The sequence below is a fragment of the Bos javanicus genome, chromosome 11 (genome assembly GCF_032452875.1).
Source record: "Bos javanicus breed banteng chromosome 11, ARS-OSU_banteng_1.0, whole genome shotgun sequence".
Taxonomy (NCBI): Eukaryota; Metazoa; Chordata; class Mammalia; order Artiodactyla; family Bovidae; genus Bos; species Bos javanicus.
In genome coordinates this window covers 4,011,227-4,024,282 of record NC_083878.1, presented here as the reverse complement: position 1 = coordinate 4,024,282, position 13,056 = coordinate 4,011,227, and the positions used below count along the sequence as shown (strand labels likewise).

Genomic DNA, 13,056 nt, shown 5'->3' with positions numbered 1-13,056 from the left:
CAATAGTAGATTTGTGTGTTTTGGAAAGTCTTTAAAAAAAAAAAAAAGCCTTAGTTGTTAAGACCATGATTATCAGCGTTATACAGAGGTTCACTCATGCCTTGCGTGTGTTATACAGTTCCCAGAGTGAGAAAAGCTTCTGGGGGACTCTTCATCTAGTACATTTTGTTGGTTGGGTATTTTTTTTTTTTTTTGCATAAATAATGGCTATTAGTGACATTTACAGCCTGTAGTTCAGTGATTCCTAAAGAGACTTTTAAAGCTTAAATTAGGACCCTGTGGCTTATATAAAAGTTTAAAATGTGGCCTGTTAGAAATGGGGGTGACTCTGTACCTTGTCAGTAACAGTTGGGGAGGGGATGGGACACACATGACTATTACGTGGATACGTGTTCAAAAATAATTTGTTAAAAAGTTTTACCTTTTTATTTTCTTCATAGCCTTAGTACTTTGCATATCATTCTGTGTGCAAATATTTATGAATAAAAGGTAACACTTTAGTTTAAAAAATATTTATTGTAGAAATGTACATTTAATTAGTTTTAAGGAATGTACTAAGTATTAACATTTATAGTTCTTCAAATTTGCAAACTTTATACCTTTAAGATATCTACAATGATAGTTTATTTACAGGTTTCACAAGAAATCACCTCCTCACCAATACTGCTGCTCAGATGTAAGGGGCGCCCTGGCTCACTTCACTCTGTACTTGTAGAAGGAGCAGAGCGTGTGGGTGAAGTTCCAGCCCAATGCTAGTGACAGCCCGTAGAGCAGGATGAGAGGTGCAAACGGGTAGAGAAGGATCACCGTGTTTTTCAAAAATGGCAGCGCTGGAAAAGGACCAGGATCCGGGTTAAGGGTGAGAGTCAACATCGCCAGTTAGTAATGGATGAAGTGGGGAATTTAAACCTGTGATGCTTCAGAAGCTTCCCATCTTAATGTACCAGCAGAGATGGATGATGTTATAGGAAAAAACCAACTTTCAGCTGTTGGAGATTTCCCGACCGAGGGAGTGTTACACCTCCACTTTGAGAAGGTGAGCTCTCAACTAGGATCCCAGACTTTAGGAAAGAAATGAAGCTCTCAAATATAAAACCCACCCCCAGATATCTGTGTTTCTTTCTTTCTCACTTGTCACTTCCTGTTAGTGGGTCCATACCCCATGCATTCAAATCTAAGTGTTTCTCATACAAGTAGTCCCCAAACTGAAACTGAGCTGTGCCCAAAGAATCTTCTAAATTGTAGGGAGTTACCAGGACAGTGATCCAAAATCCACTTCCATCTCTCCCGAACGAGAGACAGGACCTCCCTCATGCCCAAAACGAGGTGTTACAATTTGGAGATGGGGGGGCAAGTGGTTCCTGACAAAGTCAAGGGGACTCTCTGACCAGTGGAATCAGTCACACGTGAGTCCAAGTGACTTAGGTTTACGGTAAGATCCTGAACATCTAGAGGGACAGTAAAGGAAAGGGCTACAACACATAACACTAACAAGTCATACGATCTCTAAATTTAACTCCTAATAGCAGTCATTTCTTAACATACATGAAGAAAAATAAATACGGTTCTCATTCATACTATGAAAGATGAACCGAGGGCAGGATTGAATAATGAATTTATAAACATATCCTGAGTTCAGCAGGATCAAGCTGGGCTTGATCATCTGTGATCATCCACAGCACCTCTCACCCCTAGGCTTCTCCAGTCCAGCAGGTGGCCTGGGACCAACACAGATGTTTACAAAATGAAAAATATTTCAGAACCGTCCCCCAATCATAAAACAGAAAATACGGCAAAGGTTTTAAACATGCCCAGACACTGGACCCAACCCTTTCCTCATCTGACTGCCTGCTGGTAACCCAGAACCCAAAAGCCTGGGAGAAAAAAAACTCGTCATGGGTTCCTGCAAGAAACCGGGAGAGCATCAGTATGGTTTAACATGGTTCCTTGAAATTATAAAGTTTGTTATGTACCAGCTATGCCACTTTGGAGCTACGGGACCATGGATAAATTACTTAATCTCTCTGGGCTTGTCTCATTTGAAAAATGGGGAACAGTAAACCTGTATCATGTAACTAAAGATTAACTGGGAGAATTTATGTAAAACACCAGGGACAGTGCCAGCTCCATAAAGCTCACTGTATTACTGTTACAACTTCTCCCCTCCCCGTAGTGTTGTCAACCAAAAAAATCAATTACTTACCACTGTATCCTAAGAAAGTTACATAGATATAGTAGCCAACGGCAACCAACCATAAGGTATTTCCAACTAAATATCCAATAAATGTGTCTGTTAGGATGACATCTGCTGAAGAGACACGGACAATGAGTCTTTTTTCAGTGGGTACAATGAAGACTTTCTGATGACAAGTTTAGAAGAAACTGCTACTTACGGTTGATGAAAAAAAGCTGTATAAAATGCAGAATGACCAGGAGAGGATAAAAAGCATTCAGATGCACATCGAAGGCATAGCCCCACTCCACATCATAGTCTCTGCTCTGCCGTTTCACTAAATACTTATTGGAGATAAACCTGAAAAAAAAGGTAACATTTCTTTCATAATACAATAAAATTAACCCCATGCGTATTTACTGACTATTTTCTATAGCTCAAGCATTATTCCAGACACTGGAGATATGGTGGTAAACAAATTTCTGCCTTCAATCTAGTGGGAGTGGACTGACAGTACAGTCAGATGGCCCTATGGAGAAAGACAAGCAGGACAGAAGGGCAGAGGCTACCAAGGTGAAATGTTAACTATGACAAGTCATGAGAGAGCGACATCTGGGCGAAGAACCAGGGGCAGTGATGGGAACCCCTGGGGCAGAGCCTGCCAAGCAGAGAGGAGTCTTGAGCACAGAGTGGGGGAGGGGCTCAGAGTGCCTGCAACTGGTGAGAAGACAGCAGGCAATGAAATGGGACAAGAAAAAGGAGCATCTTATAGACCCTGTGGCCACTGTCAGACGTTTGGCTCTTACTCTTGGTGGAATAAGAAGTCACTGAGGAGTTCCCAAAAGGACGTTTGGCTTACTGTTTTGACGGGGTTCCTCTGGCTGCAGTCTGAGAACAGACCCTGGGGACAATGGAAGTGAAGCGGCAGGAGGGAAGTCACTGTGAGGAAGAGAGGAGAGGGTGGCGGCAGCGGGGGCGCTGGTCTGGGGCGACTACAGCAGGGACACCCGAAAGACAAGAGTGGAGTACTAGACAGTGGGTGCCAGAGGAAAAGGTCAGTCAAGGACAACTGAGAGACTCCTGCCTTAAAACCACTGAAAGATGGAGGTGCCACTGAGGCAGGAGTGGCTGCACCAAGAGTGATTTGGGTGCAGGAAGGGGAGAGCACAGGAGTTTGGACCTGGCCCTGTTATGGTGAAGAAGTAAGAAATACAGAAAGAAGGTCTAGAAGCTTAGAGGAGCAGTCCACACAGGGGATATACAGATTCATGTGTGCAGATGCTATTAAAAGCCATGAACTTGAATGAGATCACCCAGAGTGAACACAAATAGGGAACAGGTCTGTGGCCTAAGACTGGGGTCACATACACCCCACCAACCCCCGCCCCGCTGTGGAAAGTTCAGGGAATCCGGAGGAACCAGTAAGGAAAGAGTGGCCAGCGACATCTCCAGCCACAGGAACAGTCACTCAAGCTCGTGCCTCTGTTCCACAGCATGGTCTCATGGTTCCTTTAAAAGATGAATAAATGAAAAGGCAGACATTCAGGTAACAGAAAGACAGGTCTTCAAAGGAAAAGAACAAAAAGGATTGTAAACAGTAATGGAAATTTGATGGTTTGCTTCTACATGTGATTTCAAGGATACTGTTAAGAAAAATGCCATGCCTACAGTGGAAATAAAAATAGAAAAAGAAACGAGAGGTGTTATAGTACTAATAAAATAGTCCTATACTCAATTGTCTGAAAACGTCAAGATCAGAGTGCTTTGCTAGAACAAACTGGAACTTACCAAAACACCTTCCACATGAGCCAAGGCTGTGCTATAAAATGAACGGAGTAGCCCATCCAAGGGCTCCCATTCAATGGTCCTGCTGCCGCCCCACCCCTCTGCTCAGCCCTTAAACAGGTGCTTCCCAGGCTTCTGGCCTTCATCCAGGTCTCACCTCTAGAACACTGACACTCCTCCCGGGACAGCTCAAGACAGCTGAGTCCTCCCCTCCCACCTTCAGATTAAGAATGCCAGTCACATCCTCATTTTGGCCAGACTGCTGCAGCCTCCAAGTTCCCTCCCCCAGTGTCTGCTGCTGCTGGTAAGTCGCTTCAGTCGTGTCCGACTCTGTGCGACCCCACAGACGGCAGCCCACCAGGCTCCCCTGTCACTGGGATTCTCCAGGCAAGAACACTGGAGTGGGTTGCCATTTCCTTCTCCAATGCGTGAAAGTGAAAGTGAAGTTGTTCAGTCGTGTTCAACTCTTAGTGACCCCATGGACTGCAGCCCACCAGGCTCCTCCATCCATGGGATTTTCCAGGCAAGAGTACTGGAGTGTGGTGCCAATGCCTTCTCCGCCGCCAGTGTCTAATGAACCTTTATTTCATTATCAACAAGTCTCCTGAACTCAGCATGTCCCATATGGAATGCACCAGCACCCAAAGCCCACATGGGCACTCATAAGCCCACAGCCTGCAGGCCACCCTAGAGGCCCTGGGCTCCCCCCTCTTCCCTACCATCCTCCACTTTTGGAATCACCACACTAGTCTGGGCTTCCTCTGCTCAAACGCAGACCACACAACTGCACCCAGCCTCACCACTCTCTCCAGCTCATCCTCTTCCACAGTCAGATTTTTCATTAGTTCAGTTTAGTTCAGTTGCTCAGTTGTGTCCAGGCCTCCCTGTCCATCACAAACTCCCGGAGCCTACCCAAACTCACGTCCATTGAGTCAGTGATGCCATCCAACCATCTCATCCTCTGTCATCCCCTCCTCCTCCTGCCCCCAATCCCTCCCAGCATCAGGGTCTTTTCCAATGAACCAGTTCTTCGCATCAGGTGGCCAAAGTATTGGAGTTTCAGCTTCAACATCAGTCCTTCCAATGAACACCCAGGACTGATCTCCTTTAGGATGGACTGGTTGGATCTCCTTGCAGTCCAAGGGACTCTCAAGAGTCTTCTCCAACACCACAGTTCAAAAGCATCTTCTTCGGTGCTCAGCTTTCTTTATAGTCCAATTCTCACATCCATTCATAACTACTGGAAAAACCATAGCCTTGACTAGATGGACCTTTGTTGGCAAAGTAATGTCTCTGCTTTTTAATATGCTGTCTAGGTTGGTTGTAACTTTCCTTCCAAGGAGCAAGCGTCTTTTAATTTCATGGCTACAATCACCATCTGCAGTGATTTTGGAGCCCCCAAAATACAGTCAGCCACTGTTTCCACATCTATTTGCCATCTTAGTTAGCAGTATCCTTTTTAGGACAGATTTTAGAATTTAAGGGGCTTCCCTTGTGGCTCAGGTGGTAAAGAATCCACCTGCAATGCAGGAGACCTGGGTTCGATCCCTGGGTTGGGAAGATCCCCTGGAGAAGGAAAAGGTTACCCACCCCTGTATTCTGGCCTGGAGAATTCCGCAGACTATGGGATCTATGGGGTCGCAAAGAGTCAGACATGACTGAGCAACTTTCACTTAGAATTTTAGATTACTGGTGCATGCATTTTTTGACTACCCAGCACATACAAAACCTATTGGACTGGTCAGGAGTTAACAAAGCAAACAGGCTGTATCCATCAGAGGCCAGCCTCTCACAATCTTGCTCAAAATGTTAACAGCTACCATTTATTGAGCACAGACTGTATGCCAGGTGCTTTTCATAGTACAAGCTTTTCAAATACCTCACAAATAGATAATTAACGTCCATCTTCCAAGGACAGGGTAAATGGCTGAGCTGGCACTCGAACCCAGGTCTCTCTGCAACTCAGGTTCCAGTGTTTTCTCTGATACACAGCAGCAACCACCAGCCCCCTGCTGAGCTCACCCGCCTGTCCACCCCTTCCGCCAACCACACAAGAGCACCCATCAAAACATCAAACGCCAAATTGATACTCAGCACACTATTACTGGTACAGCAAACCCAGAGAGAGTCAGACTGAGAAATCAGTCAACTTCAGCAGAATTGGCTGTGAAACATTTTTGCAAAATCAGGGATTTTGTTAATACGACATAATCATGACTTCAATTCACTTATCTGGTGCAGTTTGACAAAGCAGACCATCCCCTGAAAAGTATTTTCTGCTCTAGGTGCCAACACAGGAGAATGAGATATGGTAATCCTGGCGGACAAAATCAGTGCTTTCAGTTCATAGAGTTTCCATTTCCATCAGCTACTCTCTGAAGCAAACAGAGGGAGGCTCTACAGTAGCATCTGAAAAACCAAAGCTTCTGTACTTACCACATTAAGGTTGATATGAGAAGACCGACGCCTACACAGTCTATGAATACCACCCAAAGGAGCAGCTTTATCGTCTCAAAAAACCCCATGTCCAGCACAAAGCCAAATCCTATCGTGGACACTGCAAGAAAGATTTACAAGATGCATTCAGGCACTTTGCTAGATTCTAAGCATACAGGCCAGTTTCTGCCTTTCAGATGCCCATTCCAGAATGGGATGCAGGTATGTAAAATAAGCTATCTTACTAATAAATGTAACTGATTAAGAAATGCAGATCGCCCTGAACACACAACTACCACTGAGATACCTGACGTTTACTGAGGAGGCCCCCATATATCTGTGATTCACCAGGGTAGCCCCAGCATTCAGAATACGACCACTACTGAGAAGGCACTCACATGTTTAAACCCAGTTAAAGGTGGGCTTCCCTGGTGGCTTAGATTGTAAAGAATCTGCCTGCAATGCAGGAGACCCAGGTTTGACTCCTGGCTCAGGAAGATCCTCTGGAGAAGGAAATGGCTACCCACTCCCGTATTCTTGCCTGCTGAATTTCACGGACAGAGGAGACTGGAAGGCTACAGTCCAAGGGGTCACAAAAGTCAGACATGATTGAGACACTAAAAGTGGTTCAGACCCTTTCACTGCACTATTGGAGAACTTAAAGCAGTTTCTCAAGATCACATTAGTACTTTCAGAACCCTCACTCTGGATGGGCCTGATGAAAGTGAGAAGTGAAAGTGTTAGTCCCTCAGTCATGTCTGACTCTTTGCGACCCCATAGACGGTAGCCCACCAGGCTCCTCTGTCCATGGCATTCTTCAGGCAAGAATACTGGAACAGGTTGCCATTCCCTTCTCCAGGGGATCTTCCTGACCCAGGGATTGAACATGCATCTCCTGCACTGCAGAGGTTATTTACCAACTGAGTCACCAGGGAAGCCCTGGATCAGCCTGACGGTGAAATGTAATTTCCAATCTCAGTAGTCCTTTTTCACAGTAAGTTTGCATTTGGGTATCAGTGAATTTATGAGAAATGTGAAAGTGTTAATTGCTTGGTTGTATCTGATTCTTTTGCGACCCTATGGACTGTAGCCCACCAGGCTACTCTGTCCATGGAATTCTCCAGGCAAGAATACTGGAGTGGGTAGCCATTTCCTTCTGCAGGGGATCTTCCTGACCCAGGGATCGAACTCAGGTCTCCAGCACTGCAGGCAGATTCTTCACCATCTGAAGCACCAGGGAAGCCCTACGTATTTATCATGGCAGTTGAAAGACATGGAGTGACTCTGTACTGTGCTTTTCAAAGTTCCCAGGAACCAGTTTCCTCTGGCATCTGCTTGGGACCTTTAAAATCAGGAAGAATACCACTCTCTTTCCTGTGAGGAGATTTTGGAGACTTCAGAAAGGAAGACAACGGCTTCAGAGAACCCCAAATTATGACCCATAACACGCTGACAACAGGATTCTCCAAATGACAAGTCCAACCTGAAACACTCAATTGATTTCTCAACTCTCCTGCAGATAAACACTTACCACAGAGCCAGATACTTAACAGGACCAAGAAAGCCGGGTCATCCCTGGCCCACTGATCTTTTGTCTGCTTCCTATAGTGAAAGTTTCTATAAACTCTCTGTGGGGAAGTGAACAGGTAGAGCATCTGCCAGGCAGCAAACTCAAAGTCCATCTGCCGGAAACGGAAAAGCCTCCTCAGGTATTTGTAGCGTTTTGCTCCCGCTGTGTGTCTGGCTGCATCCCTGGAACTCAACACTCCGTTCCCCTGCGCTGGGGAATTCACCGAAGTACTTGGTAACATCTTCCTAGATAGAAGGGAGGGAAAACTATATTATTAATACAAATCACCAGAAGAAACTGCCAGCCTCTAGCACCCCTCTTGTGAGTTATTTAGGAGAGAAGTCACCTTACATTTTGGCCCCGATCCCTGAGAAGAGGCAGGACTCAGAGTAAATTTGGTTTTGAGGCTGATTTGGGAGCTGGAGAACTGCCCATTGCACTTCAGGAAAGGGCTGCCCCGTGGCCTTCTGAACCTTCATAATAACGCTTTTACAAGGTCCACCCATTCTCTGTACTTCATTTCTGTCAATCCTCAGACATGCTCCACCTCTCCCCACCTCCTCCCACCCCTTCTCCAGAAGCAGAGATAGTGATGGAGCCAAAATTTGAACTCAGGCAGTCTGAATCAAAAGTCCACCTGTCATCTGTGCTAACAATCAAGACTTTAAGGAAAAGCCTTTGCTGAACCCAAACAGAAACGATGTTCCCGACGAGGTAAAGTAAATGGCTTATCACACAAGTCCATCAGCGCCTCACCAACAAACAACTCGTTCATTAGCATGGGATGTAAAAACAAGGCAAAACTCAAACGCATAGTGTTTTACTTCCTGAATAGTTCATCATGGTCCAGTCCAACTAGTCTGAAGCCAGGGAGGCGCTGGTCATCGTCCGGCCTCCATGTCCCGCCCCGGCAGCCCAGTGTCGGGCTCCACTCCCCAGGCCTCCAGGACGCCAGCTGCTCCCCGCCGGCTCGGGGCCTCCGGTAAGGCGGCCAGATTGAGCATAAAAACACATGACGTCCAGTTACAACTGCATCGCAGATACAACAGTAATTTGTAATATAAGCAGGTCCGAAACACTGCGTGAGACCCACAGCTATGCAGACATCATTCGCTGTTATCTGAAATTCGGCTCTAACCAGCCTCCGCGATGGTGTCTGGCAGCCCCACCGCAGCCCGAGCAGCCGGACCCGGGCGCGGTCACTCCAGGGCCGGGTGATGTGGGGCCGCAAGTTGCCGGAGGAAAAGGCTGACCAGCGAGCCCGAGTCGCGCGCAGACGGGGCCGTCGGCAGGCCTCACCTGGAGCCCCGCGGCGGCGTCCACCGGCTTCACATACACCCGCCACCACCGCCGAGCAGCCGACCCAGCAGCCGCTGGGCCAACTTCCCTCCCCGCTACGTCAACCACGTAGGGGGCGCGTCGCGTCACGTGACCCACAAACGCCGCGCGCGATACCTTTCGCGTTACGTCTCTCGCCGCGCGCCCACCGGAAGTGGTTGCTACCGCTCTTTTTCCGGTTCCGCCCGCCGCAGCGTCACTGGCGTCCTGAGGAGTCTGGGCCATCTCGGAAGGAGAGGGTGGAGGCCGCGGCCAGCTGGAGGCGCAGTCATGCCCCGGTATTACGAGGACAAGCCTGAGGGCGGCGCGTGCGCGGGCGTGAAGGAGGATCTGGGCTTGTGTCTGCTGCAGTCTGACTGCGTGCTCAAGGTAGCGCGGCCTGGCGCTCGGATGACCGAGGCCCGAAGCGGGGAGGCGAGGCTGGCGGAGGGTCCCTAGCGGGCCCCAATGGTGGCTGAGTCGTGCCTCCGAGTTCGCGGTCTTAGGTGTCCACCAACTTAATGAACTTGGGCGAGTCCACTGTTGGAACCTGACTTCCCAATAGTGAAATTGGAGAGAACGGTGCTGCCCCTTTGGGTTTTTGTAAAGTTTAAACCATCTCGAGTCCTGAAACACGAAATGCTGCTGCTTTGCTGGGTTCTGGTGGCATATAGGAGAGTATCACAGGTTTCTGGAGCCCTCGAAAATGAGAACCAGTAAATTCGCAGATAATTACATGAACCTGGCATACTGTGTTGCCTCGTGAAACCTCCTTTCTCAGTTCAGTTGTGGCTGAATAGATGCTGTATTTACTTTGTGCTGGTCTGAACTTGTTGCTGAGTTCTGTGTATTCCAGGATAAGCTGTCAAAGAGGCAGCTTTTTTATTTTCAACTTTGTATCTTGCGCCCCCTACCGTTGATCTTGTGGTTTTAGGTGCTGTGATGGGAGACAGGAATTTGCTATCTTTCCCTCAGTACAGTCACAGGTCTTCTCTGGAGCCAATCTGATATCACGCGTGCCTTAGTCGTTTCCTACTTTTTGCGACCCTGTAGACCCTACCCTCTAAGCTCCTCTGTCCATGGGATGGTCCAGGCAGGAATACTGGAGTTAGTTGTCGTGCCCGCCTCCAGGGGATCTTCCCGACCTGGGATCGAACCCGTGTCTTTTGTGTCTCCTGCGTTGGCAACTGAGTTCTTTACCACTAGCGCCACCTGGGAAGCCCAGTGAAGTTCAAAGTCGACTGGCAAACCTGGATTCTGCCCTTCAGTTCAGTTCAGTCGCTCAGTCGTGTCCGACTCTTTGCGACCCCACGGACTGAAGCACTCCAGGCTTCCCTATCACCAGCTCCCGGAGTTTACTCAGACTCATGTCCATTGAGTTGGTGATGCCATCCAACCATCTCATCCTCTGTCGTCCCCTTCTCCTGCCTTCAATTTTTCCCAGCATCAGGGTCTTTTCCAGTGAGCCAGTTATTCGCATCAGGTGGCCAAAGTATTGAATTATCAGCTTCAGCATCAGTCCTTCCAGTGAATATTCAGGACTGATTTCCTTCAGGATAGACTGGTTGGATCTCCTTGCTGTCCAAAGGGCTCTCAAGGGTCTTCTCCAACACCACAGTTCAAAAGCATCAATTCTTTGGTGCTCAGCTTTCTTTATAGTCCAGCTCTCACATCCATACATGACTACTGAAAAAACCAGAACTATTATTAGATGGACCTTTAGTTACCATTACCAAAGTAATGTTTCTGCTTTTTAATATCCTGTCTAGGTTGGTCATAACTTTTCTTCTAAGGAGCAAGCATCTTTTAATTTCATGGCTGCAGTCACCATCTGCAGTGATTTTGGAGCCCCCAAAATAAAATCTGTCACTGTTTCCATTGTTTCCCCATCTATTTGCCATGAAGTGATGGGACCAGATGCCATGACCTTCGTTTTCTGAATGTTGAGCTTTAAGCCAACTTTTTCAATCTCCTCTTTCACTTTCTTCAAGAGGCTCTTTGGTTCTTTGCTTTCTTCCATAAGTGTGGTGTCATCTGCATATCTAAGGTTATTGCTGTTTGTCCAAGCAATCCTGATTCCAGCTTGTGCTTCATCCAGTCCAGCATTTCTCATGATATACTGTGCATAGAAGTTAAATAAGCAGGATGACAATATACAGCCTTGATGTACTCCTTTTTTGATTTGGAACCAGTCTGTTGTTCCAAGGCCAGTTCTCACTTGTTCTTGACCTGCATACAGGTTTCTCAGGAGGCAGGTCAGATGGTCTGGTGTTCCCATCTGTTTAGAATTTTCCACAGTTTATTGTGATCCACACAGTCAAAGGCTTTGGCGTAGTCAGTAAAGCAGAAGTAGATGTTTGTCTGGAACTCTCATTTTTCCATGATCAAACAGATGTTGGCAGCTTGATCTCTGCATTTTCTAAATCCAGCTTGAACATAAGAAAGTTCACGGTTCACGTACTATTGAAGCCTGGCTTGGAGAATTTTGAGCATTACTTTGCTAGCGTGTGAGATGAGTATAATTGTGCGGTAATTTCAGCATTCTTTGTCATTGCCTTTTTTTGGGATTGGAATGAAATCTGACCTTTTCCAGTCCTATGGCCACTGTTGAGTTTTCCAAGTTTGCTGGCATATTGAGTGCAGCACTTTCACAGCATCATCTTTTAGGATTTGAAATAGCTCAACTGGAATTTCATCCCCTCCACTAACTTTGTTCGTAGTGATGCCTCCTAAGGCCCACTTGACTTCGCATTTTAGGATGTCTAGCTCTAGGAGATGGCAACGGCACCCCACTCCAGTACTCTTGCCTGGAAAATCCCATGGACGGAGGAGTCTAGTAGGCTGCAGTCCATGGGGTCACTAAGAGTTGGACACGACTGAAGCGATTTAGCAGCAGCAGCAGCTCTAGGTGAGGGATCACACCATCGTGATTATCTGGGTTGTGAAGATCTTTTTTGTATAGTTCTGTGTATTCTTGCCACCTCTTCTTAATATCTTCTGCTTCTGTTAGATCCATACCATTTCTGTCCTTAATATTGAGTCCATCTTTGCATGAAATGTTCTCTTGGTATCCCTAACTTTCTTGAAGAGATCTCTAGTCTTTCCCATTCTATTGTTTTCCTCTTATTTCTTTGCATTGATCATTGAGGAAAGCTTTCTTATCTCTCCTTGATATTCTTTGGAACTCTGCATTCAAATGGATATGTCTTTCCTTTTCTCCTTTGTCCTTTGCTTCTCTTCTCTTCACAGCTATTTTTAAGCCCTCCTCCGACAACCATGTTGCTTTTTTGCATTTCTTTTTCTTGGGTATGGTCTTGATCACTGCGTCCTGTACAGTGTCACAAACCTCTGTCCATAGTTCTTCAGGCACTCTATCAGATTGAATCCTTTGAATCTATATGTCACTTGCACTGTATAATCGTTAGGGATTTGATTTAGGTCATACCTGAATGGTCTAGTGGTTTTCCCTACTTTCTTCAATTTAAGTCTGAATTGGGCAATAAGCAGTTCATGATCTGAGCCACAGTCAGCTCCCAGTCTTGTTTTTGCTGACTTGCTAGAGTCAGAAGTCTTGTTAGAGCTTCTCCATCTTTGGCTGCAAAGAATATAATCAATCTGATTTTGGTGTTGACCATCTGGTGATGTCCATGTGTAGAATCTTCTCTTGTGTTGTTGGAAGAGGGTGTTCACTATGACCAAAGAGGGTGTTTGCTATGACCAGTGCGTTCTCTTGGCAAAACTCTATTAGCCTTTGCCTGCTTCATTTTGTACTCCA

At 46.6% G+C, this 13,056-nt stretch overlaps 2 protein-coding genes across 3 annotated transcripts in view; one reads left to right on the top strand and one right to left on the bottom strand.

Annotated features, from left to right (window-relative positions):
- Nucleotides 1-496: 496 nt before the first annotated feature.
- Nucleotides 497-9,422, bottom strand: UNC50 (unc-50 inner nuclear membrane RNA binding protein). 2 transcript variants are annotated; one of them, XM_061431622.1, is made up of 6 exons: nt 9,264-9,422; nt 7,926-8,209; nt 6,395-6,515; nt 2,394-2,533; nt 2,204-2,305; nt 497-830 (listed from the first exon to the last, which is right to left on the bottom strand). In XM_061431622.1, exons 2-6 carry the CDS (start codon nt 8,203-8,205, stop codon nt 694-696), a joined length of 780 nt encoding a protein of 259 aa, XP_061287606.1. In that variant the 5' UTR covers nt 8,206-8,209; nt 9,264-9,422; the 3' UTR covers nt 497-693. The 2 variants fall into 2 exon arrangements, with proteins under 2 accessions (XP_061287606.1, XP_061287605.1); XM_061431621.1 differs by having other exon boundaries at nt 2,204-2,308; nt 9,264-9,380.
- A 50-nt stretch (nt 9,423-9,472) lies between these two features.
- Nucleotides 9,473-13,056, top strand: part of LOC133256717 (cytochrome c oxidase assembly factor 5) — a 34,249-nt gene continuing 30,665 nt past the window's right edge. The window contains exon 1 of the mRNA XM_061431623.1: nt 9,473-9,671. Coding sequence (XP_061287607.1) covers nt 9,573-9,671 — 99 coding nt within the window. The 5' untranslated portion in view covers nt 9,473-9,572. The remainder of the gene's footprint in view (nt 9,672-13,056) is intronic.